Genomic DNA, 27561 nt, shown 5'->3' with positions numbered 1-27561 from the left:
ATAGGAGTCCAAGATGGTGGATCCACGCTGCATTAGCTGGTAGGGGACCTCTGCATGAATCTCTCCTTGCTCTCCATTCTCTGTCAGTTTTCTCACTCCATTTGGTCCTTGGCTGAGTTCTTTATCTCTTCATTTGATGTTTTAGGGTTTCAAGATTATTGTATTCTCTGTTCGGCTTAGTTTTTCGGATCTTTGCTGTGGAGGGACGGCATGGTACTTCTGCCTAGAGCTCTGTTTTGCCGGAACTCCTCCAAATATAAATAGTTTTATGAAACAATTAAAATTTACCGGCATTCTTGACTTGAATCTATTCTAATCTTGTTTTAATGACACATGTCCATTTAACTGCTGTTCAGTTACCAGCAGTATTTCTAAGATTAATTTGGAGATACTTCTGCCAAATGAAGCAGTGCTATCCTGTCTGCTAGTTATAATTTTCATATGAGTCTATTTAAATTAATTAGCCAGATTAACAAACCATAAAATCAAGTATGTTTATAGAGACCCAAAACCTTGTAATAACTTATTGTAGTCTCTAGACAGAATATTTTTAATAAGAAAGTTTATTTTACTGAACAAGACGTGATGGATCATTTAATAAAAAGAAATTGCTACTTTAAGTTGTAACTAATATTTCTTTTGTCTGCAATAGAAAATAATTTGCAAAATGATAAGTTGACAAATCATACTGAAGTAATTAATGAAGATTTAGGGTCATTTTTTTCTTATGTTCTCTGTATCTGTTATTTAAATAGGATTTATTTAATGTGGCATTTGAATTATGTTGTTGTTAGGTGCCGTCGAGTCGGTTCCGGCTCATAGCGACCTCATGTACAACAGAATGAAACACTGCCCGGTCCTGGACCATCCTCACGGTTGTTGTTATACTTGAGCCCATTGTTGCAGCCAGTGTGTCAGTCTGTCTCGTTGAGGGTCTTCCTCTTTTTCACTGACCCTCCACTACCAAGCATGATGTCCTTCTCCAGGGACTGATCCCTCCTGATAACATGTCCAAAGTTTGTGTAGAAATTAGAAATTTGGTTGCTTATAAAACCCTAACCCATCTGGGAAATGATCTTGGGGCTATAGTGGTTATATAAGATGCTTTAAAATTTCTTGATATTTCATATGTATAGGTAAATAGGGGTAGGTTGTTGGAGAATTTTTTTAACATGTCTTTGTAGTGGTGGCTTTACTTATTTTTTCCTTTAAATATCTCTTTGTTTAGGTGAGGAAAATGAAGTTGGTGGTGATTATTAACTAATTTCATGCAGCAGGGCTGTGGTCATATCAGTAGCTGTTATTCGGTTTTCTAGACTCCACCCCTAGATATTTTTACTCAGTTGGTTTTAGATGGTCCCAGAAATCTGTATTTTAACAAGCGATAGGCATGCTTGTGATGAAGTGATCCCTGGACCTTAGTGTAAAAAACCTTAGAAGAGAACATATTTCATGCTAACCCACTAAAAATACCAGAACTAAATATTCTAAATAGTACTACCATAGCCTCTTCCATCTAGCCAGCTCCCTGCTTCTACAGCCAGGTAGGGTTGATTATCACAGTGATTCTTCCTCTCTGTAAGAGCAGTGTACCAGTTTGGAATCTGGAAGTGGATTTATCTTTGTGCCCTTGGTGCTTAGTACAGTGCACATAGCAGGTACTCCGTAAATACTTAGGGTGAATAAATGGGCGAGACCTGCTTGCTCCATGCTCAGAGTTCCCTCCATTATCCACACTCCATTCTTCCGTTGGTTCAGTTACCTCAATTATGAGTACAGTTTTATCTCCCTCCTTAAATTGTACATGTCTTTTAGGGAAAGGATCATGTCTGGTCCATTTTTATTTCACTTCTTCTTCTACAGTATTTTACCTATATGTTTGGTAAATATCAAGTAAAAAATATTTTGTGTTTATTTGATCCATCCTAGTAGATGAGGGGAGGGGCCTTGTTTCTTTTTCAGAATTGTTTTATTAGGGCTTGGAAGTGACTACGTGCTCAAAAACATTTAAATTACTGAATAAATAAATAATAACTTCATTGTAATTCAGATTTCCTTAAAGTTTAATGTTGGGGTTAATGAGTTTTTGCATATGACAAAAGTTATTTTTATGTAAGAGAAACAATTCTGCCTTGCCGTTTAAAGAGAAACTCAAAATGTCCATACGTTTTGCATGAGACAGTATGGTAAAAAAAAAAATGTATTGTGCTTCAGATGAAGGTTTACAGAGCAAATTAGTTTCTCATTAATTAATATACGTATTGTTTTGTGACATTGGTTGCCAACCCCACAACATGTCACCCCTCTCCCCTTCTCAACCTTGGGTTCCCCATTACCAGCTTTCCTGTCCCCTCCTGCCTTCTTGTCCTTGTCCCTGGGCTGGTGGGCCCATTTAGTCTCATTATGTTTTATAGGCCTGTCTAATCTTTTACTAAAGGGTGAACCTCAGGAGTGACTTTGATACTGATTTAAAAGGGTGTCCAGGGGCCATACTCTCAGGGTTTCTCGTCTTTGTCAGACCAGTAAGCCTGGTGTTTTTTTTTTTGTGACTTAGAGTTTTGTTCTACATTTTTCTCCAACTCTATCTGGGACCCTCAGTTGTGATCCCTGTCAGAGCAGTCGGTGGTGGTAGCCAGGCACCATCTAGTTTAGCTGAACTCAGTCTGGTGGAGGCTGTCGTAGTTATAGTCCATTAGTCCTTTGGACTAATCTTTCCCTTGTGTCTTTGGTTTTCTTCATTCTCCCTTGCTCCAGACGGGGTGGGACCAGTGGAATATCTTAGATGGCTGCTCCTACAGGCCTTTAAGATCCCAGACACTACTCACTAAAGTTAAATGCATAACATTTTGTTTATAAACTATGTTACGCCAGTTGAGCTAGATATTCCCTGAGACCGTAGTCCCCAGAGCCCTCAGCCCAGTAATTCTGTCCCTTAGGGAGTTTGGATGTGTCCATGAAGTATGGTAAAATTTGAGGGATTCTGAACTGGTGAAGCTTCAGCAGGGCACTATGGTTAACAGAATTTTCTGTCTAACTTAATATTAAATAGCTTATTCTGTAATTTTGAAAATCTCATAATGAGCCTAAATGGCAGTCTCGTGATGTCCTATGAGGTAAAGATGTTTCCACGTAAAAGCTAGAGAGCCTATCAAAATCATAGTTGTTTTCTTTATTTTAAAATAAGAAAAATGGGTATTTTCCAAATCCTTTTGAGAGTGTCTATAATAAATTCTATTAGTGTACCCTTGAAAATATTTGTATGACCCTGTTTCTTTCAAAACACATTACTATCAGCAAATAACTTAGAGCTCTGACAAAGTGTGAAATCTCAAGCTTTATGCCCTTGATGGCTGTGATTAACTTATGTTAACTTTCTCCAGATGACTTGCAGTGCTTTTTTTTTTCTTTTTCTTTCCTCTGATGTGTTAGAAATTTTTTGCCAAAGAACTTCTAGTCTTTTTCGATTTATCTGTTCTCCTTTACTTTGAGTACACTTTAAAAGAATGAGCTACTTAATCATTCCAGTTTCTTGAATGATTGTTATCTAAGATTTTATTCTATTGTGAATTTTAATCAGCATTCTACATGTGGAACATTTTCTTTGATAAGTATATAGATATAAGATTACTGTTGGTTAAATATATAATATGTGCTCTGGATACCTCTATGTCACGCCATCCTTTCTGGTCAGATCCCAGACCTTCTTCCCCTTTTCACTCTTGTGAATCCTCAAAATGTTCCTTTGTTGTACTTATTTCATCTCCTGTGAGCCCATCAATTTAATTCCCTGAGTAGAAACGATTGCTTACATATTCTCCTAAATGTGTAGCCATCAAACAACACCAAAGTTCTACCTCCCAGAAAAACATAGTTAAGAAGAGTATGGGGAATTATTGAGAAGAGGAGCTAGAATTAGTACCTCCAAGTTGCTGAGGCCTATAGGAGATACCATGGTGACTCCAGAGAGATTTAGAGGTGTCAGTTTCATTGGAAGCTGGGGCTAGGGGAACTTGTCTGTAAATCATCCATAGCAAGCAAACTGATTGTCCTTAAGTTATATGTTCTAATAAATTATATTTATTAGATTGATTAAAAAATGACAAAGTTATCTAATGATGCTTTTATTCACACCATATAAAAATTGGAAAAAAAAATCAGTTGTTCATATGAAAGAATAAAATTTTTTTTTTCCGTAGTAATGGCTCTTTAAGGAGTCATTTTGGCGCAGTGGTTAAGCACCCGGCTGCTAACCGAAAAGTCGGTGGTTCGAAACCACCAGCTGCTCCTGGGGAGAAAGATGTTACAGTCTGCTTCCTTAAAGATTACAACCTTGGAAACACTTTAGGGCAGCTCTGCCCTGTCCTATAGGGTCACTGTGAGTCAGAATCGACCCTGAGCAAGGGGTTTGGAATGGCTCTTTGGAAAGTTAGGGGTTGAGGTGATTGGTGAAAGGGGAAGAGCTGCAGCCAAAGAAGAAACATATAGAGATTGCAGGCACTAATAGGCAGCACATGCAGACTGCTAACCATCCCATAATTTTATTCTCTTCCATTGCATTTGCATTCTGCCTGGTGACAGTTCCACAAAGTACTTTTTTCCACTTCTCCTTGAGAAAGCGTCCAGACAAGGGACTTGCCTGTAATTCAGATTTCCACAGTCACTCTGTGAATAATTCCACAGGAAGGTCTATTGCAACAAAAATAATTCCAGATACATCTCGAAAAGCATTTCATCTCCAGCAGTCCTCAAAACACTTTATTATTAATGCTTATTCTTAGATATTATTTTGTCCAAAGAAGAGTGTTCTTTATTGTTTAGATTTTTTTAACATTTTTATGATACTAGAAATTTCATTGAATGTGGTAATCTTAGGAGGAGAAATAAGGCTCTTATATTTTTTATACTCTATCTTCATAATAAATGAGTATGCTAATGAGCCATGTCTTTAAAAGAGAAACACACAAATTTAACTCCAGATTTTATAGAATTCATTAACTTTAGTGCTAACCTTTACGAATATATTTCAGAAGATTTAAAAAAAAAAAAAGTTGCTGTCAAGAGTCGATTCAACTCATAGGGACCCTATAGGACAGAGTAGAACTGCCCCATAGGTTTCCAAGGAGCAGCTGGTGGATTTGAACTACTGATCTTTTGGTTGGTAGCCGTAGCTCTTAACCACTGCACCACCAGGGCTCCTTTTTAGAAGATAGGCTAATAATAAATAAAGCCACATTATTGAATTTTATTTAACTTACCGTTACAATATATATACTTTCTTCTAAAATAAGGAAAAGTTGGACAACTCATAAACTGGGAGCTTCGTTTTAAATAACGAATACTTTTTTATATATGCTGTTTTTCAGACTAGTATTAAATTGTCATTTAATTAATTTGAGTATTAACTAAACTGCTTTTCTTTCTTTTAGGTGATGGTGTTTGTACATGCTCGAAATGCCACTGTAAGAACAGCAATGTCTCTACTAGAAAGAGCAAAAAATAATGGCCACATTCCCTTCTTTTTGCCTACCCAAGGACCTGACTATGGACATGCAGAAAAACAAGTAAGGAACAAATAGCAGGAGGATATAAGAATAAAGCATGTAGTGTGCCATATGCACCAGATACTTTGTATATAGAAGATCCATGATCTCGAATTTCCAAGAATGTTATTATCTTGACTTTATTTTGATTTAATGATCTTTTAAAGGGTCCCCGTTATGAATTGAATTGTGTCTCCCAAAAATATATGTTGAATTCCTGGCCTTTGTACCATGTGACGTACGTAGACTGTAAGACCCAAAGTATAAAATATTTACTGTCTAGCCCTTTACAGAGAACGTTTGCTGACCCCTGATTTAAAGCTGTGAAAAGAGGTTTTCAAATTAAAAAAAAAAAAAAAAATATGGGCATAAAATGACCATAACTTCAAAATATTTTACATGCATTGCATAAGATGATGTTTGCTAAACACCTGCTAGCTGCCAGACAGTGTGCATATGCACTTTCACATTTATTATCTTACTAAAATGTATTTAATCCTCACAACTACACTGTAAATTTTACCATCTTATATTGATATTTTAAATTCTGAATATGGTAAGCTGATGCCAATTGTTTTGAATGTCAGATCGCTTTTAATTTAGAACTCTAAAATGTATTCATTGTCTTCATTTTATAAAATTTTCTTTTACCTAACATTTTGTATACAGCTTCATATTCTTCCAGCTATTTATTAATCATAAATTTTTGAGAGTATTTGAAAAGCTAAGTTGATTTTCATAGTCAGTTTCGTGTCTTTGGAAATTTCAAAGCAACTCTATTGTGTTTAAAAGCCAAGCCTTGAGTGCCACCTTGTGGATTTCTGGCTACTTCACACCTCTAAATTCTGAGAGCCATTGCTGTCTTAAATAATGCTGGTTTATTACTTTTTGTTTTCATTTTAATTGTTACAGTAGTAATGCTTAACATTTATGGAGTGCTTACCAGTTACAGGCACTGTTTCAACATTCAGTCCTTACAACAACAGTATAAAATAGATTTGTACTATTACTATTCCTTGATATGGCATGTGCAAGTCATTCAGATATAGCATGAAATATTCTAAAGCATACAGAAATAATCCATATGAAGACTTTTTATTGTGGTAAATGTAAATATTTATATATATGACAAAATATTTACCATTTCAGCATTTTAAGAACATTTTAAGCTGATGTTTATTTTAGGTAACATCGCTAAACACAGGTTCACAGATCACTAAGCTGAAAAAGAAATAACACTGGAAAATAAAAAGTTTTAATACAATTGGGTAAACTTGAAATCCCTAGTCATTTTTATTAGACTTTTTTTGTATTTTTATTATACTTGATTTTTGTCCTGATATAACTGGTATTATCAGTGTTCAAGGATGAATTCAATAAACAATTAAGCATAGATTCTCAAGGAACATTATCTGTTCTGTTCACCATTATATTCCCAGCCCCTCATATGGCTGTTAGTAGGTACCCAAAATTACTTATTTTTTCCTTTGTTCCTCTGAGACAGACATTATGACTGTCAGCAGGACAACTATTCTGTCCTTTAAAGATTCTTATCCCCATTTTACAGATAAGGAAACTGAAACTCAAAGAGAATAAATAATTTTCCCAGAGACTCCCAGCTAATAAGTAGTGGAGTCATGATTTTAACAAGGGTCTGAGTTCAAAAGTAAACAGGCTAAACTCTCATTCTGGGATTTTTCTGAAACTTTTAAGACGTTGAATCTTTTTTTTTTTTTTTTTTTTAATGGAATAACATTTCTTCAGCCCGACCATCTTCCTTGTTCCTCATTAAGAGAGACTTTAGAAAGTGAGCCTCTCCCTACTGGAAATTATTTTATAACAAACGAGAATCTTTCTGAATGTTCTCTCAAAATTCTAGAATTTAAGATTATTCATCTAGTGCTGGTCATATTTTTTTTATTTTCTTATTTCTTGAAATTCCTTACAAACTGGAATGGTATTAACATTCTGGCAGTCCTAAAGAAGCTATTACCATTATAGTACGAGATATTTCCTCCTGTGTTTTTGAAGAATGGGAAATTAAGTCCTCAAAACATTTTAGAAGGTAAACGTGCTATCTAGTACATAGAAATTTAGCCTTATGACACCTGTTAATTGAAATACAGCTAAATCCTTGCAGTGCTACAGTGATACTTCATGCCTAAGTGTTTAATATAACTATCTAAATTCTTGACTTACCAAGTATAGTTTTTAAAGCATTTGGCCACAGTTTTACTAAACACAATATAACTTTATTTATATAACTAGTAAATAAAACTCCATTAAGGCAATACTTCTTCGCTGTGTGTGTGTGTGTGTGTGTGTGTGTGTGTGTGTGTTTGCATTTGAGGGGGGTGTGTGAGTGAGGGTGTAATAAGGATATTTCTGTGCCTTTGCCACAATTCAAAATGATTCTTTTCTCCCCGATAAGTAGCAATATACTTCACAACTCCTTTAACCATCCCCATATTTAATATCAAAGTCACTCTCAGCTGAAAAGCCATCTATATTTCCAAATTATCCACTAAAACAGTAAGTTAGGGAATGGAAAGAGAAGGACTCCAGCAGTAGCTTAAGGTGTAGAGATGGAGCCCAGGGTTCTCCCTGGAGAAGGGGAGCATCTCAGAAATTCCAAATGATACCCAAAGCAAGAGGGCACATTAACAAAAATCTCTGGTTGTTACTTCTCCTGTCGAAATCCTGTGGCCCTACGCACTGAAATGATTCTGAACCTTAATTTCTGTTCTATCAAATGGAATAATAATGGAGTAAATAATACCTATTCTAGTGGGTTACTATGAAGAACAAATAGAATAATGTGTGATTATTTTGAAAACTGACTGAACAATGATAAGACTGTACATAGCATATCATAGAAATCTATTTTTAGAAAATATATACCAATAACTAAATTTGAAAGTAATGAAAGGATAATGAACAATGTGGATAAGTTTGCTAATTTACCTTGCATATTATTTTCTTGTTCCCTCCCCTCCACTGTTTTCTGTAATATAGAACATATTTCAGGGAATAATAAAAACCAAAACGAAACCCGTTGCCATCGAGTTGATTCTGACTCACAGCGACCCTACAGGACAGAGTAGAACTACCCCTTAGGGTTTCCAAGGAGTGCTTGGTGTATTCGAACTGCCGACCTTTTGGTTAACATTTAGCCACTACACCACCAGGGCTTCTCAGGGAATAGCAGCCTATATTACAATATTTATAAAACCACCCAAAAAACCCACTGCTGTCAAGTTGATTCCGACTCATAGTGACCCCATAGGACAGAGTAGAATTGCCCCATAAGGTCTCCATGGCTATAAATTTTTACAGAAGCAAACTGCCACATTTTTCTCCACATCTATTTAGAGAAGTAAATATATCATTTAAAATGCAGATATTGTTATTATTAAACCATTGTTTTCTTTTATAATTTTAAGTTAAATGAATATTTCTGTATTAGAATCTTTTAATTCTGTTTACTCAAGATTTCAGTCAAATAAATTACCTTTGCTTTAGGGACAAATTTTTTTACAACCTTAAAATATTCTAGTACTGGGATGATCGTTCCCTCCCACCCTAATGCAGTATTTCTCTGATGTATGGGTGCTGATGTAGGCTCAATTTTTAACATATATATAAGTAGTAGTCAGTTTTTCTGTTAGTAGAATTGGCTTATCATACAATAAACCCTGTGAATGCGGCTATTGGAAATATCTATTGAACAAGTTGGAACACTGGGAAAAATCTAGTAATACTGTGTACCCTCAAGCTACTTTAAAGTATCATTTTATGATTTTTTCATTATCTAGATCTAGCAACCATCTCCTTGTTTTTATAGATCCAGCTTTAGCCTTTGCTTTAGTCGGTAGAAGCTGGCTTTGATATAAGTAATCTGATACTTAATATTGATAGCTTTCTATTACAGGCAGTCTCCATGTTACAAATGTCTGACTTCTGGACAAGTCATATTTGCCCCCTAATGTAAATTTGCCCTCACTTTGAAACATTTGAACCAACCCCTACTCACAACAAATTCTTCATCACCTGGACTTGCTGCACATGCAGCTTTTAAATTATTGAAACGGCTTCAAGCCTTTTCTTGCACTAAACCCACCCACTGCCATCGAGTCGATTCTGACTCATAGCGATCCCATAGGGTTACCAAGGCTGTACATCTCTGTGGAAGCAGACTGCCAGATCTTTCTCCATGGAGCCACTGGTGGTTTTCAACCACTGACGTTTCAATTAGCAGTCAATCACTTTAACCACTGCTCCAGCAGGCTCATTTTCTTGCACTAAAATAAAACTAAATAAGAACTGTATGCACCTGTTCTGAACTACCTACACATTCGACTTACAGGCACCCTTAGGAACAGTTAGGAATGGATCTCGTTCGTAACTCAGGGGACTGCCTGTATTTCTGCTTCAGCAGCTTTGCAGTATCATCATGCCCAATTTAAATTAGAATTTCTCCTTCCTGACATAGATGATATCTGTTAACCAAAGATAGTAACAAGGGTGCCTAATATCCTCCTTTGTCTTAGTTTTTAAATTCACACAGAATATTGTCTTGTCAGTATTTATCTTTCCTCAGCCATACGTTATCAACCTGTTTTCCTTTTGGAGGCTAATACAATAATTCTAATAGCAGTTCTGTTGCAACCACAGGAAAAGGATGTCAAAAGTTTGTTAGGTGCCTTTGAGTCAGTTCTGACTCACAGCAACCCCATGCACAAGGGAACGAAACACTGCCTATTCCTGCACCATCCTCACAATCGTTATGTTTGAGCCTATTGTTGCAGCCACTGTGTCAGTCACTCTTGTTGAAGGTCTTCCTCTCTTTCGCTGACCCTCTACTTTTCCAAGCATGATGTCCTTCTCCAGGGACTGGTGCCTCCTGATAGCATGTCCAATGTACATGAGACAGAGTCTTGCCATCCTCGCTTTTAAGGAGCATTCTGGCTGTACTTCCAAGACAAATTTGTTCATTCTGGCAGTCCATGGTATATTCAGTATTCTTGGCCAACACCATAATTCAAAGGCATCAGTTCTTCTACAGTCTTCCTTATTCATTGTCCAGCATATGAGACAATTGAAAAAACCATGGTTTGAGCCAGGTGCACTTAGTCCTTAAAGTGACATCTTTTCTTTTTAACACTTTTAAAGAGGTCTTTTGCTACAGATTTGCCTAGTGCAGTATGTCATTTGATTTCTTGACTGCTGCTTCCATGGGCGCTGATTGTAGATCCAAGTAAAATGAAATCTTGACGACTTTAGTATTTTCTCCATTTATCATGATGTTGCTTTTTGGTCCAGTTGTGAGGATTTTTGTTTTCTTTATGTAAAGGTATACTCTATACTGAAGGCTCCTTATTAGTACTTTTAAAACAAAAGCAAAGAAACTTAGTAAAAAATAAAATTGACTATTTAATTGCATCTTTGGGAGTATGACTTTTCTGTTTTCAAAGGGAGAAAAAAGCTCTGGATCCAGGCAAACCTGGATTTTAATTTTGACATAAACAGTGTAACATTGCCTTTTTAACTACTTTGAGCCACAGTTTCATCACCTATAAAGTGGAAATGATACCTGTGTATTAAGATTTTTGTAATAAATGAGGTTACATATACCGTGCCTGACAAATAACAGACATTATTTAAATGGCTATTTATGAGCTTTGAAGGGAATGAAGATGGCAGCTTTAAAGAATGATAGATGTGACAACACTCAAATTTAAAACTTTTGAACAATAAAATAAATAATATTAAATTTTAAATAACAGGGCACGGGTTAGGAGAAATATTAGAAAAAGACAGAACAGACTAATATCTATATCTTTATATGTACATTTATTAAGATTAATAAGTACAACATGAAGTTTCCAGTAAGTAAATGAGCAAAAAGAAGAAATAAAATTGGTAAACAAACTTTGGAAGAAAATGTATTATTAAATGAAACTGCTAATTAACAGACCAAGTGTATCATCAATAACTAACAGTGATAATGTCCACTTCCGAAGATGATTTGAGGATTTGGCACACTCATATATATCCTGGCCAATGATCAGTTTAATTCTTTTAAAAATCTTTTGGTAATATATTTTCAGAGCCAAACTTTTTCAGACCCCTTAACCTAGAAATCCTAAACCTAGGACTCTTTCCAAGGAAAGATTAAAAGAAAAAGTTAATATATACCAAGATGTTTATTGTAAGATAGTATTTATAATGAAGAACATTACAGAGAATATAAATATCCAACAGTAGGAGAATTTTTAAATATGACCAATAATTCAATTAAATATTATATACCTATTAAGAAGAATCATTTTAGACTATTAACAAGATATCCAATTCTAAACTAACATGACAATTTTAATTCAATTGATCACATATCTTGAGTGCCACTGTATATAAGTATCTAAACCAAGCAAAGTCTCTAAGACACAGGCAGTCTCACAGAGGATTTAGAAATATATTTATAAGTAAAGCAAAAGGTGATAAATGATGTGAGAAAAGAACAAATAGTTCAAAGGAACCCAAAAGAGAACTAGATTAATTCAAGCCAGTGATCTTGGATACAGTGTTAATAGACAGCAGTAAGATTGAAAGGCATTTAAAGGAGAGAACAAAGAGAATGTGGGCAAAGAAAAGCACTGGCTATATTTGGACAATGAATTGTTGCCTTTTGATTGGAACATAAGGTACATGGCGGGGGGGCTACACATATAGATTTTCAGAATGTGAAAGACTTTAAATTCCATGCTTAGGCTTTTGGACTTTGTAAGCAGTGGGGAGCTATTGAAGGTTGTTGAAGAGTCAAGCTTGTGACCAGAATTCAAGCGTTGAAAGTACGATTAATTTTCCTCCAAGCAAGGGTAATGCCCATGGCCCAGGTGTTTATCTTGATGTAGTCTGACATATGGATCTCTTTGAATAAGGAACATGGTAGCATTGGGATTTTATCCTTATTTCTTTTGTTATTACTTTTATGAATAAATTTCTTACAACAAATGTATACATCTGGTTGAGAAACCATGCTTTTTTGGAAAAGTATGTTAATTAAAGTATTGTTGCTTTCTCTTTGAAAATACTTTGGTGGGGGAAACACTGTAGACTTACAGATTAAATAAGTGAGGTTATAAATCCCTTGGGGTACAGAGGTTTATACTGATTAAAATTTAATGATTAAAATCACAATGTACTGTGTGATTAAAAAAAAATTTTTGTGCTTTAGGTGAAAGTTTACAGAGCAAATTAGTTTCTCATTAAACAATTAATACATACACAAATTGTTTTGTGATATTGGTTGCCAACCCCACGATGCATCAACACTTCCCCTTCTCCACGCCAGGTTCCCTGTTTCCATTCGTCCAGTTTTCTTGTCCTTTCCTGCCTTCTCGTCTTTGCTTTTGGGCTGGTGTGCCCATTTAGTCTCATAGGCATGATTGAACTAGAAGCAGGTTCCTCATGTGTGTTACTGTTTGCCCTAAAGACCTTTCCTATCTTTGGCTGAAGGGTGAACCTCGGGAGTGACTTTAGTACTGAGTTAAAGAAGATTTAAAAAATGTATTTAGACATTCATATAATGTTGGCAAAATGAATTAAAGGAATACAATTTTAGATGAGATTTATCATTTACAAACCAGGATGCTCTGTCTGGAATGCTAACTTGTTTCTGTCTAATTGTGCGGTACAAATAATCAGGGCAGCGCATGTGGGAACCAAAACCATCTTTCAAGGCATATAACGTGGAACAGAGCACATGGTACTTCCTTTCTCCCAAGATAAAGTGAATAATTAGCACAACCAGAATGACATATGGAAACTGGTTGTGGGGATTAGGATAGACTGGGTTATTGTGAGTTGGTTGAATACACACGAGCCTTAAACTTTTTTTTTTTTTGGCAGTGGTCACTCAGCAAATATTTACTAAGTTTAGCCTAGTTATCAGTCAATGTGATAGATCAGTAGGTATCAAAGATAAGTAAACTCTGCTGTCGACCTCCTGAGAATGGATTGTGGGAGACGTGTTGTATCAGTCAGGGTTCAGTAAACAGAAACCACTCTAGGTACATTTTAAATATAAAACAATTTTGTACAAAAAATTAAGTGTTTATTAGAAGTTTGGAAATACTGAAGGAGTGGAAGTCAGGGGGCTACTACTGCTAAATTTAAGAAGCAACCATCATGATCGTGACCCAGCAGTTAGGAAGCCACAGATGCCACTATGGCTGCCTTTAAACATTTATGTTGTTGTTAGGGGCCATCGAGTTGCTTCCGACTCATAGCAACCCTACGTACGACAGAATGAAACACTGTCCAGTCCTGCACCATCCTCACAATTGTTGCTATGTTTGGGCCCATTGTTGCAGCCACTGTATCAGTCTATCCTGTTGAAGGTTTTCCTCTTTTTCGCTGACCCTCTGCTTTACCAAGTATACTGTCCTTCTCCAGGGACTGGTGCCTCCTGATAACACGTCCAAAGTACATGAGATGAAGTCTCACCATCCTTGCTTCTAAGGAGCATTCTGGCTGTACTTCTTCCAAGACAGATTTGTTTGTTCTTCTGGCAGTCCGTGGAATATTCAGTATTCTTCTCCATCACCATAAATCAAAGGCATCAGTTCTTCTGTGGTCTTCCTTATTCATTGTCCAGCTTTTGCATGCATATATGGCGATTGAAAATACCACGTCTTGGGTCAGGCGTACCTTAGTCCTCAAGGCGACATCTTTGTTTTTTAACACTTTAAAGAGGTCTTTTGCAGCTGATTTTCCCAGTGCAGTACCAGTCGTTTGATTTCTTGACTGGTGCTTCCATGGGCGTTGATTGTGGATCCAAGTAAAATGAAATCCTTGACAACTTCAATCTTTTCTCCATTTATCATGATGTTGCCTTATTGGTCCAGTTGTAAGGATTTTTGTTTTCTTTATGTTAAGGTATAGAAACACTTTATCCAATGAGTACAGTATCAGATCTGGAATAGCTTCCCCTTGGAGAATCCACGCTCTGTTCAGAGACTGGATTAAATTATATCTCTGCAGCTATTCAGAAGATAGCAAAGCCAGGACTCAAGGTAGAGATCAATCTGGAGAACCAGGTGGAAAAAAATAGTGTTCTGATACTTCAGAAGTGGCAAGCATCTTGTAGTAAGCAAGTTTAGCTCCTTAGTCTACGGTCATAACTGTCTCTTCTCCATTCATCTTTTCATATGAAATTCAGGTTAAACGATTGTTATATTTGTATTTCTTTCAAGGAAAGATTTTATATAACTACATTCGTGTTTGCATGTGTGCATGTATATGTTTTAGTGTGAACAAATTGGATCGTATATACACACTTTTATGTCTTTTGCTTATTTCCTTTAATAATAAATCCGGGAGATCTTTCAGATCAACACATAAAGATGCTTAATTGTTTTGAACAACTGCCTAGTATGCCACAGTGTGGATATTACCATAATTCATTTACCCAGTCTCATATCGATGGATATGTTTGTTGTTTCCAGTTATTTTTTATTGTGTACTGTTAAGTGCTACAGTGAACATTCTTGCATTTGCATCCATATCCATTGGGAAAATTCCTAGCAGTGGAATTTATCTGTCACACAGTACCTGCATTTAAAATTTTGGTGAATTGCCTGAAATTGTCCACCAGGAAGATTGTTCCAATTTACACTTTGTCTTAACAGTCACTTCCTCCTGCATAACTTTCTCAGCACTGGGTAGCGTCAAACTTTTTAATAGGAAAAAAAATGATACTTAATTATTATTTTGAAATATTATTATATTTCTTTAACTATGAATAAAACCGAGCATTTTTCTTAGGTTTATTGGCCATTCGTATTTCTTTTCTATAAATTGTTCATATCCATGATCCATTTTGTATTAAATTTCAAGAATTCCTATCATATGTGTTACAGACATTTTTCTAGCTAACTTTTGGGTTTTATCTTTTTGATTGAGTATTTTTTCCATGTAGAAATTTTCATCAGTGTATTTATGGTCTCTAGGTTGTATGTTTTGCTTATATAGCCTACACGTACTTCATCCATGATTTCTTCCAGCCTTTTGTTGTTTTTTAATTTTTGTATATAAATCTTTGATCTTTCTGGAACTTTTTCCAGATAGTAGTGGGCCCATCTTTTCGTGAATAATTCCTGTTTTTTCTGTTGATTTAAAAATATAACATGCAGAATTCTCGTATTTACCTGAGTCAACTTCTGGACTTTCACTTCATTGACCTTGCTCTTCTTTTTTTTTTTTTCTGGTATCAAACTTTTACTTATTCTATTTTTATAATATTCTTAATATCTGGTAGGGATAGGCATGTATTACACCTGTTTCTCACGTATTGACTATCTCATTATCCAACATTTAACATTTACGATAATAGTAAAAAATCTACCATCCAACTATTTTTCTTATTAACGACCCGCAGACCAGCACACCTTCTCAACGCAAAGCTAGTCTAGGGCACATGGAGGGAGGAGCAGTGCCACCCCCAGGGTATTTAACCCCAGTCTGGAACCCTCAAGGCACCCAACACTGCCTTCTCCTGCCTCGCGCCTCCCCTTTGCTCCTGCGCCTTTGCTACCCGTTTTCCACATCCGTGCACTGCAGAGCCCGAGCTGGGACACCAGACGGCTGAGGACGCCTGGCCAGCAGCCCACAGGATGGATTCGGATTCTGGCAAGCAGAGCAAGGGCGAGCCTGTGATCACTGCAAATAGAGGAGCTGCAGCCACCCAGCTGGGAGGACTGGAGCCTGGGAGGAGCGGAGGCTAGGGCAGGAAATTGTATTTCGCGTAATGCCAGTTTTCGAATAATGACCTGGTCTTTGGAACTTAACCGGGTTGATAAGTGAGGAGTAGGTGTATTCTTCAGTTTTAGAATTTTTCTGGTTAAACTTACAGATTTACTTTTCTGTATCACTTTAGTATCACCTGCAAGAAGTTGTATTCAACCTTTAGTTGAGTTATTCCATTGATTTTACAGATTAAGTTAGTGAAAAATGGTATTTTTACCAAATTGAGTCTTCACATCTCAAGAGCAAAACACATCATTCCATTTCTTGAATGTCCTTCAACAGTATTCTAAAGCTTTCTTCATATTGGTGCTACCTATTTCTTGTTCATTTTGGTTTTGATGGCTGTTATAAATGTGATATTTTCAAACAAGTTATTGTTTATAGCAAAACTTTCGAAAGTATTGATTTTCTAACCTGCCATCTTTTTTTAATTCTCTTATTTTTTTAATTAGTAGTTTTTCAATCAATTTTCAGTTGTCTAAATAAGTATTCATTTCCCCTGCAACTAATAATCGTTCTGGCCTCTTTCTTTCCAGTATTTATATCTTTTATTATTTTCTTATGCCTAATTCCATTGTCTAAAATATTGGTGGGCTGATAGGGACATCCTTTTCTTGTTCCTGACTTTCATTGATGTACTCCCGATATTTTACTATTAAACATGTTTTGAGATAGAAATTGTCATCACTCCTCACCAGGATTGAATATAGCCTTTTCTCAGATATCAGTACCTGAGGATGATCTTATGTTTTTTCTCCTTTGATCTTTACTACCAACCTGCTCTTGCATTTTGGGTTGAATTTTACTTAGTTATGGTATATTGTTTTAAGGTATCAGTGAATTCTGTTTTTTAAAGTTCTTTACTATTTGGATTAACTTTCATATGAGAGATTTCTCTTTTATATTCTATTCCATACTTCTTTATCAGGTTTTAATATCAGTGCTGTTAACAGCCTCTGCAAAATTAATTTTTGAGGCTTTTCTTCTGTTTCTGTGCTCCATTGTTGGGTGTGCCATTGAGTTGATTCTGACTGTAGCACCCCTTTGTGACAGTAGAACTACAACGTAGGGTTTCTTAGGCTGTGATCTTCACAGTAGCGAATCACCAGATCTTTTCTCCTGCAGAACTGGTGGTGGGTTTGAACTACGGACCTTTTGATTAGCAGCTGAGCTGTTTACCACTGTGCCACCAGAGCTCCTTTTCTATGCCCTAGGGCCTCTTAATAGTATTAGAATTAATTTGTCTTTAAAAGTTTGAAAGCTCAGCTATTAGATAACTTTTGACTTTTCTTCCACTGTTTTTATTATTTTGCAGTCTTCTGTTGTTTCTAGGGATAAATGATGGTAACATGTTTTCCTAGAAAATTATCCATTCCGAACAGTTATTAAAATGGAATTCACAGAATTGTGCAAAGTAGTCTTTTCTGATTCTTTTAAATTGTTGTATATTCCTAGACATTTGATTTTTCATATTACTAATTTTGTGTTTCTGTGCTTGTGTACAGCTATCTCCTTTTACTTAAAAAGGCCAGGTAGTAAATATTTTAAGCTTGTGGGCATATGGTCTCTGTCACATCTACTCAGCACTACTGTTGTGCGCAAAAGCAGCCAACGAATGTGGCTGTGTTCCAGTAAAACTTTTATTTATAAAAACTGGTACTCCTTCCATAGTTTGCCAACTCCTGCTCTAGCCAATACTTTGCCTATTTTTGTTTAATTTTTTCCCTTTAAAATAAGAGACTTTAGATTTATTTATCAGTTTTCCAGTTTTGAAATTACCAGATTCTATTTTAACTTCATTACTGTATTCCTTCTTCCCTTGGGCCTATTATATTTTTATTCAACTTCTTGACTTAAATAATTCACTTATTTATCAAATTATTATTTTATAGTTAATAAGTATTTCAGCTAGACATTTTCTCAGAGCATAACTTTACTCTGTCCTATAAGTTGGACCTGCAGTTTATTCAATAATTTTTAGACTTAGCAATTTTAGCTTTCTCCTTTGATTGTTATTGTTTAAGAAATCCAAGATATAAAGAGATACATATATATAGTTTTATATGTATGTTTGTTAGTTCAGACTTATTATTTTATTCGTATTTTTTATATCTGATCCAATCTACCATCACCTCTCACTTGGAAAATTGCGGTATACTTATCCAGCTGGTCTCCCATGTCTGTCTCTTGTTCAGAAACCTTCAGTGGCTTCCCATTTTACTCAGGGTGAAAGCAGAAGTTTTTATAATGAATGTCTTCAAACTCATCATTCCCAAAATGGAATCTACTTTCCACCTTCCTAGTGCCTAGCCTAAGGCACAAGTATTAGCTCTTTTCCTCTTGTTTTTTCTATCACGTATTCAACGCACCCAAGTGAGGATAAACTTGAAACAGTCGAACTCCTTCCTTCACTTCCTGTCTTGCTCCCCCTCCCCCCCATTCTAGGCAGTCACCCAGTCTTGGTCAGTTTATAGCCAGCTTTCACCTGGATAACACCATACCAGTTCATCTAGTTTCTGGTCTTAGCCCAACTATGAAGTTACCTCTCTAAACAATAAATCTATACTGCTTAAAAACTTTGATTGACTCCCTTTTTCCCTAAACTAGAACTGCGTAAAGCCTGACCCCAGCCCTCCATTCTAGGTTAATTTCCTTCTGTTTGCCCTGTGCCTCTTGAATGTAATGCCCTCCAGACACACTGTACTGTTTCACTAATCCAGGCCTCTATACTTGTTTATCCTACTGCTTAGAATAACTTCCCCCTTTTGGCAATGTATTACTTGTCCATCAAGATCCACATTTCACATTTTATGTAAAGGCTTCTTTGATAAAACTAGCTGATCATTGATTCATTCATGCAGGAAATGTATGTTAAGTACTAGCTATATAGAAGACACTCTGCCAGGTACTAGCAATACAGACAAATAAACCATAATGCTACTCTGCCTTTGTGCTTACTTTTAGCTTTGTCCACATGGCTGTATTAGAAACACATCACATTTTATAGAAATCATTTGTGTATGGGCCTATCTTCCTCACCAGTCTGAAAATTTCCCAGCTCAGATCTTGTCTTAAATTTCTTTATATTCCTAGGGTCTAGCACATGATAGATTGGTGTTCATTATTTAAGTGACGTTCTGTTTTGATTTATAGTACTTTTTTTCCCCTGTCAGTCACTATGGTACTTTGTAAATTTCTTAAAAGATACTCTCCTTAAGGATGTAAATGATTTATTACGGTAATGAATATGAGGTTGCTTAGCACTAAATAGTCTCATCAGCTCAAATTATATAGCTATATTGTACGTTATCAGTAGTTTTTCTAAAGAGCTGTGGTTCTTAAACTTACGTGCATTAGAATAAACTGGGGAGCTGATTAGAACTATACATCCAAGCACATGAAAAAGATGTTTAACATCATTAGCCAAAAGAAAAATGAGATTAAAACCACAATGAGATGCCACCATACATCTAATAGAATAGCTAAAATAAAAAATAATGACGATACAATGTGCCGGCAAGCATGGGAAGTAACTGGAACTCTTACACATTCCTGACAGGAATGCAAAATGGTACATCCACTCTGGAAAGTAGTTTGACAGTAAAGTTAAACATATGTTTAACTTTATAAAACCAACAGTCCCACTCTTGGTATCTAGAGAAATGAAAACTTACATTCACACAAAATACTGTACATGAATGTTCATGGAGGCTGTATTCATAATTGCCAAAACTGGAACAATCCAGTGTCTTTCAGTGGGTGAATGATCAACTGTAATATATTCATCCATACCATGGTATACAACTTAGCAACAAAAAGGAATGAACTGTTATACATGCACAAACTCGGATGAATCTCAAAGGCATTACACTAAGAGAAGCTACTCCCAAAAGTTTATATACTGATTCAACTTATATAACATTCTTGAAGTTCCAAAACTGTAGGGATGAAAAACAGATCAATGGTATTGGAGGGTCGTGAGTGAGGAGAGTTTAACTATAAAGAGCATGGGACAGTTTTTGGAGGTGAAGAAAGTGTTCTGTATCCCGATTATGGTTGTGGTTACAGAAGCCTATACACGTGTTAAAATTCATAGAAGTATACACCAAAAGGGGGAAACAGTCAAATTTACTATATGATAATTTAAAAAATAATAATATTTTAAAAAGCACACATACTCAGGCCTCATCCTCAGGGATTCCAGTTCCTTTGAGCTAGGCCAGACCACAAATGGCTCATTCAGATTCAAAGATAGTGAAGAAAAAACCAATCTAAACTTTAAGATTGTTGTCACTCCAGGTACCTACTGAACCAATAAAAAGCAATGCAAAGGCTATGAGCAGAAATAGAGGCAAGAGAGAAGTGACCCTTAGTGCCTCCTAGTTCCTCACAGAGACAAAAAGAATACACTAAGTTGGTGGTCACTGCAGGTTTGTGACCTGTTCAGCGTGGGAGATGCTATGTCAGCACTCCAGGATCTACTTTATAAGAAAATTCCTCACTACAGTTACATATTTTCTGTGTTCTACTTCTTACTGTGTCATTGGTGCCACAGCAGGGCTAACCAAGTCGTATCTCAACTGGGCTTTAACTAATAAATCTACACTTACAACAAGCACAACAGGATAATCCAGTGTAGGGGTTCTGTGGACAGCATACTTTACCTGAAACAAACAGCAGTCCAGCAATATGATTTGTATAGAATATCTCCTCCAAACTATCATCTTTAGTTTTCTCTGTTAGCTGTGAGTCTCCACTCATTAATATTAGAGAAAAAGTGGAGTAGGTGAAAAGTTTCTCTTCTTCCTACCCTTACCCCTTGAGGAGCTCTGATGCGTCTTGGCAAATACTCTACAAGGGGCTTTATCCCAAAGTCATTCCCTAAATGACCTGTGTTAATGTGAAGCACATATAAAGTAGAATTAAAAAAAAACTGTTGCCGTTGAGTCAATTCCGACTCATAGCGACCCTATAGGACAGAATAGAAGCGTCTGGTGGATTTGAACTGCTGAGTTTTGGTTAGCAGTTGTAGCTCTTAACCGCTACACCACCAGGATTTCCGTAAAGTAGAATGCAATGTGTGATTTTGTACTAAATATGTGATCAAAGTAGTAAGACATCACAAATAAAGGAATTTAGTCTAAAATTGAGGAAGCGTAAAGAAGCTTTATGCTTTATAACATGATGAGGGATCCAAGCTTCCCATAAACCTTGAATAAAGGTTGAGCTTTTATCCTGTTCTCCCTTTTAGAAAATACAGCCATTGCATAACATGTTAGTGTTCTTTGAATAGAATTGTTTCATTAGTATATTGCATGCTTTTAATATTCATGTGTTTGACTCTGCACCTAATGAAGCACTTAACAGTGATAAAATGGTCTAGATAAGAGCAAGTAGATTGATGATAGGGTTAAAAAAGCTGCTTTAAGAAGATTGACAGTAAAAATAGCTCTTGTCTGAAAAGATAAAAAATAAGGCAATATGACTCAAGTATATTTAATCATAAAGTGTATGTATAGAATGTAGAAAGATTTATAACAGGCCAACCACACTGCACAAAAATACCATAAAAATATTATCCCCATATACACGTGAAACTTGAAGAAGGTAGTCTTTTTTTAATCTATACTACATGTATATTTTGCTTTGGATGCTAAAAAGCTCACAATATATAAGCTGCTATTTACAGGCTGGCCACTAGATGGTGTGGTTTGTTAATGTGTTAAAACTTCAATTTTATACTTGAAGCCGATTTCATGGAGTACTATTTTCTTAGATCAACTTTTGACTATTATTAACTTAGATCAAATTTTAATTATTATTAACTTATAAGTTTAAATTTTTAAGTGACCTTATAGATAATCAGTGTGGCAATGTCTGGACTAGAGAACCCCAATCTCTTGAAACCCTGCTCCCTGCCAATGTTGTTCCCTTTGTGAAAGAACTATGGAAAACGTTGTTCCAGAAGCAGCTATTAAAATGTTGATAATGAAATTTTTAGAGCATTAGCAAATAAACGCATGCTATGATGCCCAGACAGAAGCTTTGACTATATAAACACTACTTTTGTATTAATCTGAAGTCTAATTTTGCAGAAAATTTCTCCCCATTTTACAGTATGTTGTCCATGACTTTTGTAAGCTCCTCTCCTATGGCACTTTTACAGATTGCAGGTAAGTGGTCTGAGCTCAGACCAGGCCAAAGAACAGACACCAAAAGTGAAGTTAGTATGTTCAGGCCAGGTATAAAGTTGAGGAGCAAAAGACAGGAGTTCACTGTCCTCCTGTCAAAGTCCACCAGGAGCACACCTGTAGGTGAACAAAGTTGGGTTTATTGACTCATTGTTTGAGGATGAGTTCACACCATGGGGAGCCTCAGTAAGAGGGCATTAGTAAGGACTTACTATGGGATTGGGGCTTGTATTATATAATTTTTCTGTACAGGGTTCAGAGAAACAAGGCGTTGCTCTAGTTTGGATATTGTCAGGAAGTGGAAATAATTTTATGATTGTGCATTTTAATAATTGTTATCTAATAGATGAGAGGGCCGGAGTGAGGTGAAGGCTGTGATTGGTAAAGAAGTATTCACTTATAGTAGCCAGGATGGGGGATGTTTGGTCATTTTTATGGCGTGGACAACGTCCATGTTTTATCAGTTTTCATACATGATTGCAAAGTAGACTTGTTTTTTTCTTGCTCCATCATGGTCACAGAGGGTCTTGTCTGCTGATAGTGTTCTGTGCAATGATTTATACTTGACGGGAGAACACTAAGGTTGAGCTGTGAGTGCTAGACCAGCTCCTAGCAACACCAAGGCCTAGCTGATAGTTCCAGACCAGCTCCCGGCTGTCAGGGGCTGCTTTTCTCTTTTTCACAGGAAAAATGAAATGTTCAGGCCGTACAGTGTGATGCCAGGCTTGTGATCCTAAAGGACTGGCACTGGTTACAGCGAGGATACTCTCTTAGGCATCCAGTTTGTTGAATGAAGAGGTGAATGGATGGATGAAAAAGATTTACATACACCCAGTCAGGATATATATAATATGTTACATTATGGTAATTGGTTTTAAAAATAAGTCTATAGGAAAGTACTGCATACTGAAACAGACAAAAACGACTTGCGTTTATGTAAAGCACATATAAAAGTAGAATATAACGTGATCTTGTACTACATACGTGATCAAAGTAGTAAGTCATCACAAAGTAAAGGAATTTAGTCTTAAAATGAGGAAACGAAGCTGATGGGTATGGATTAATAGAGAAGAAAAAGGACTTTCTAAGTAGAAGGATCAGTCAGGGCATGGAAGGCAGAAGGAGAAAACATGCCACAAGTTCATTGAGATACTGTTTGGTTGATTCCCTGTTGAAAAGTGACAAGAAATAAATATTTCAGAATATTTAAAGGTTGAAAGTTACATGTTAATGGCTCATTTTAAAGTATCCAGTTTTTACTTGCTAATTCCAGATCTTATTCAGTTTTCCTCTGTCTGTATCCTGTAGCTGACTTTCTGCATGTCCTTGCTTCTTTCTAGATTCATCATAAAATAATCACTGCCTTGCCTATGCCTTCATCTCCCTTGCCCCTTTCTGCTTTTGTCACATTCTCCTGACAAAAACCCAGCAGATTAATTACCACCCTCTGCCTACGCTACACCTGTATCCGAGCAGCTGAATATCAATGGAGGAAAATACTACGTGCTAATCTTACTTTAATTTGTAATCACAACCCTGGAGTTGGCTTAAGGAAGAAATGGGGAGTATGTGTGTGTGTATGTGTTTGGGGGGGAGAGGATGATAAAGAAAGGCCTCTAATAAACTGACAGTTCAGCAGAAACACAGGGAGGTAAGAGCATGAACCATGTGGATACGAGGGGGGATGTCTTCCAGGAAGTGAGTCTGGAACAGAAATTGTAAACACCCTGAAATAAGTGTGGATTTGTCAGTAAAGGGACGTAGAAAAAAAGCAGACCATTTGTGGCTGGTGTGGGTGAGTGAGGTTAGGGATGAGATTGATTTTTGTAGGGTTTTACATTGTAAGGACTCTGACCTTTACTCTGAATGAGTTGGGAGCCACTGATATAAATACTTGTTTTTAATAGAGTAATTTTGGAAGGATGAGAGAGAGGCAATACTGATTGCTACACTGATTGCTTGTAAGATGTGGACACCTGGGTGAAAGAGAAACTTGCTCTTTACTTTATTCCTTTTTAATTTTGTGTCATGTTCAAGTATTACCTATTTTTAAGGTAGATAAAATATAATTTTAAAATAATTTTTTATAAAACATAATAGATTTAGTAATACCTTAAGATGCTTAAAAATAATTTTATGCTTTCTTTGATCACTCACTCAACAGCATTGCTAAATCACTGTTTTAATGCTAAGCAACAATTACTCTTTACTGTTTTATTAATAATCTACTCTAGGTGCAAAAGTCAAGAAATAAGCAAGTACGAGAATTATTCCCAGATGGTTTTAGTATTCATCATGCAGGAATGCTTCGGCAGGACAGAAATTTGGTTGAAAATTTGTTTTCTAATGGGCATATCAAAGTCCTAGTCTGTACCGCTACCTTAGCCTGGGGTGTCAATCTTCCTGCTCATGCTGTTATTATTAAGGTAAGAGCTTACCTTCCTTTGCACATGGATTTGTGTGTGTCTTAAAACAAACCTGTGGTTTGATTTATTCTGAAAAAATTGTGATTTGGCTGTTTCGTTGACTTTGAATGTTATTTATATAAGGTTAGAATGATTTTCTCCAATAAGAATCTAGTTTGTATTGGGAACATTTAACTATATCACAGATGATGAAAGGATTAGTTGAAGTATACTTTTGAGATCTTGCCTTATTTGCCCAATTTCAGTATTTGGCTCATCAGGATTATATTTGTGTGTATTTATGTTAATTTATATTCTTTTCCTCATCTAGGGAACACAAATATATGCTGCAAAAAGAGGCTCCTTTGTTGATCTTGGAATTTTAGATGTCATGCAGATATTTGGTCGAGCTGGAAGACCACAATTTGACAAATTTGGGGAAGGAATCATCATAACAACGCATGATAAACTCAGCCATTATCTCACTTTGCTCACTCAACAAAACCCAATTGAGAGTCAGTTTCTAGAAAGCCTTGCAGACAACCTAAATGCAGAGGTAAGAGCTAATGAATAAAAGGTTAAATAGAATCATCAGCTATGCAAGAGTGACCCAGTAAAGTAAGAGTTGAGCTGATTGCTATTTTGTAGTATTTAGGAATACAGCTTATACCATACACAGTCGTAACACAAAACAGGCTGAATAGTAATATTGTTGTTTAATTCAGAGAAGTATAAAATGCAGATGATAACTGATAAGAGCATTATCAAGAGACTGCAATTTTAGACTAGGAGATTTGGTTATAGGCCAGAATTCTAACAAAGAATTCTATACAAAGTAGGACAACAGAAATAGCAATGACAATTAGTATTTGCATTGCATTTTGTAAAGGTTTTTAAAATAAAGTACCGTATGAAGATTTTTATATGGTTTATAAAGCTATTTTATCTTTATTAGGGCATTTAATTAACTTTGTTATACGAAATATAATCGTTTAAATTGAGGTAGAGTATGATAATTTATTACGTTTGTGTATTTGAGTATGTGCATTATATGTTAAGATTTAATATCAGACTCTAGAACCCTGCTTAACTGTTGAAGTCTTAATTGGAAATAAGGATAAATACCCTTACAATTTAGAGTATATGTGTCAGACATTCAAATAAGGTTTCACTCTTTTAATGACATTTTTAGTTATTGCTCTGGTACTCAACATTTTCCTGCTTAGTATCCTTCCTTGCCTTTATAGTTGATTCAAACAATTTTTTTTATTGTGGTAAGTAAATATATAACAAAACATTTTCCATTTCAACATTCTTCACATGTACAATGCAGTGACATTGTATTCATGTTAAATATTAAATAAATGAATAAATGAAATCAATCAAACATTGTTTATTGCGTACAGTCCTATATCAAGTACTTTTCTTAAACAGCTTATAGAAGTTTCACTTACGTTCTAAAGTGGACATTTATATTTAAGTCTTTTTGGAGGGTGGAAAACACACTCACACAGTCCCCTCTATAAGGAGCATGTAGTCCACAGGGGGAGAAAAAGGCACCAAAGCATGGTGCAGTAGTGTCAGAAAGAAAGTGGTAAGTTCTATAGAAGGCACCCAAATAAAGGACTATCAGAATTCAGAGGAAGGAGAAAATACTTTTGGCAGCAGGCTATCAGGAAAGGCTTCACTCATGACTGAGGTAAAATTCAGTCTAGATTCTGAAGAATAGATAAGTTTTGGAAGGAATGGTTGAAAGCTAGAAAAAAGGCATGAGAGACACTGGATTCTATTAGCAAAATTACAAGGAAAAAAGACTAGAAAATAAATTTTGACTCCAAAGAAAATATTATAGTTCAATTTCAGTCCTTATTGTCTACTCTTATTGCATAGCTTAAATAATTAGGTCTTGGAATTCCTTTAAAAATTAAACACAGAATTACCATATAATCCAGCAATTCCACTTCTAGGTATATACCTGAAACAATTGAAAACAGGGACTCAAAGAGATATTTTTCCACCACTATTCATAGAAGCATTATTCACAATAATCAACAGGAGCAACTCAGTATTCATCAACAGATGAATGGATAAACAAAATGTGGTATATACGTACCATGGAATATTATTCAACCATAAAAAGGAATAAGTATTAAACAGCCATTAAAAGCATGTCTGATACATTGTACAGCATGGATGAATCTTGAAAACATTATACTAGTGAAATAATCCAGACACAAAAGGGCAAATATTGTATAATTCCACTTATACAAAATATCTAGAATAGACAAATTCATAGATACAGAAAGTAGATTAGAGAGTATCAGAGGCTGGGGGAAATGAGAAATGGAGAATTACTGCTTAATGGGTTCAGAGTTTCTGTCTGAGGTGATGAAAGGATTTTGGGAAAAAACAGTGGTGATTGTTGCACAACATTGTGAATATAATTAATGGTATTGAATTGTACACTTAAAAATGGTTAAAATGGCAAATTTTATATTATATATATATTTTAATTAATTAATTAATTTTTTTATTGTACTTCAGGTGAAGGCTTACAGAACAAATAGTTTCTCATGAAACAGAAGTACACATGTTGTTTTATGACATTGGCTAACA

At 35.7% G+C, this 27561-nt stretch overlaps 1 protein-coding gene across 5 annotated transcripts in view; it reads left to right on the top strand.

Annotated features, from left to right (window-relative positions):
- The window catches only part of ASCC3 (activating signal cointegrator 1 complex subunit 3), a 414547-nt gene that overhangs the window by 219177 nt on the left and 167809 nt on the right, over positions 1 to 27561 (top strand). For all 5 annotated transcript variants that reach the window (XM_004372420.3, XM_023727600.1, XM_023727601.1 and 2 more), the window contains 3 exons: positions 5427 to 5561; positions 24775 to 24966; positions 25277 to 25501. In XM_004372420.3, coding sequence (XP_004372477.2) covers positions 5427 to 5561; positions 24775 to 24966; positions 25277 to 25501 — 552 coding nt within the window. The remainder of the gene's footprint in view (positions 1 to 5426; positions 5562 to 24774; positions 24967 to 25276; positions 25502 to 27561) is intronic.

Source organism: Trichechus manatus, unplaced genomic scaffold (genome assembly GCF_000243295.1).
Source record: "Trichechus manatus latirostris isolate Lorelei unplaced genomic scaffold, TriManLat1.0 scaffold00017, whole genome shotgun sequence".
In the NCBI taxonomy this organism is placed as follows: domain Eukaryota; kingdom Metazoa; phylum Chordata; class Mammalia; order Sirenia; family Trichechidae; genus Trichechus; species Trichechus manatus.
Note: the sequence above shows the minus strand (reverse complement) of the source record. Positions and strands in the feature narration are given on the sequence as shown.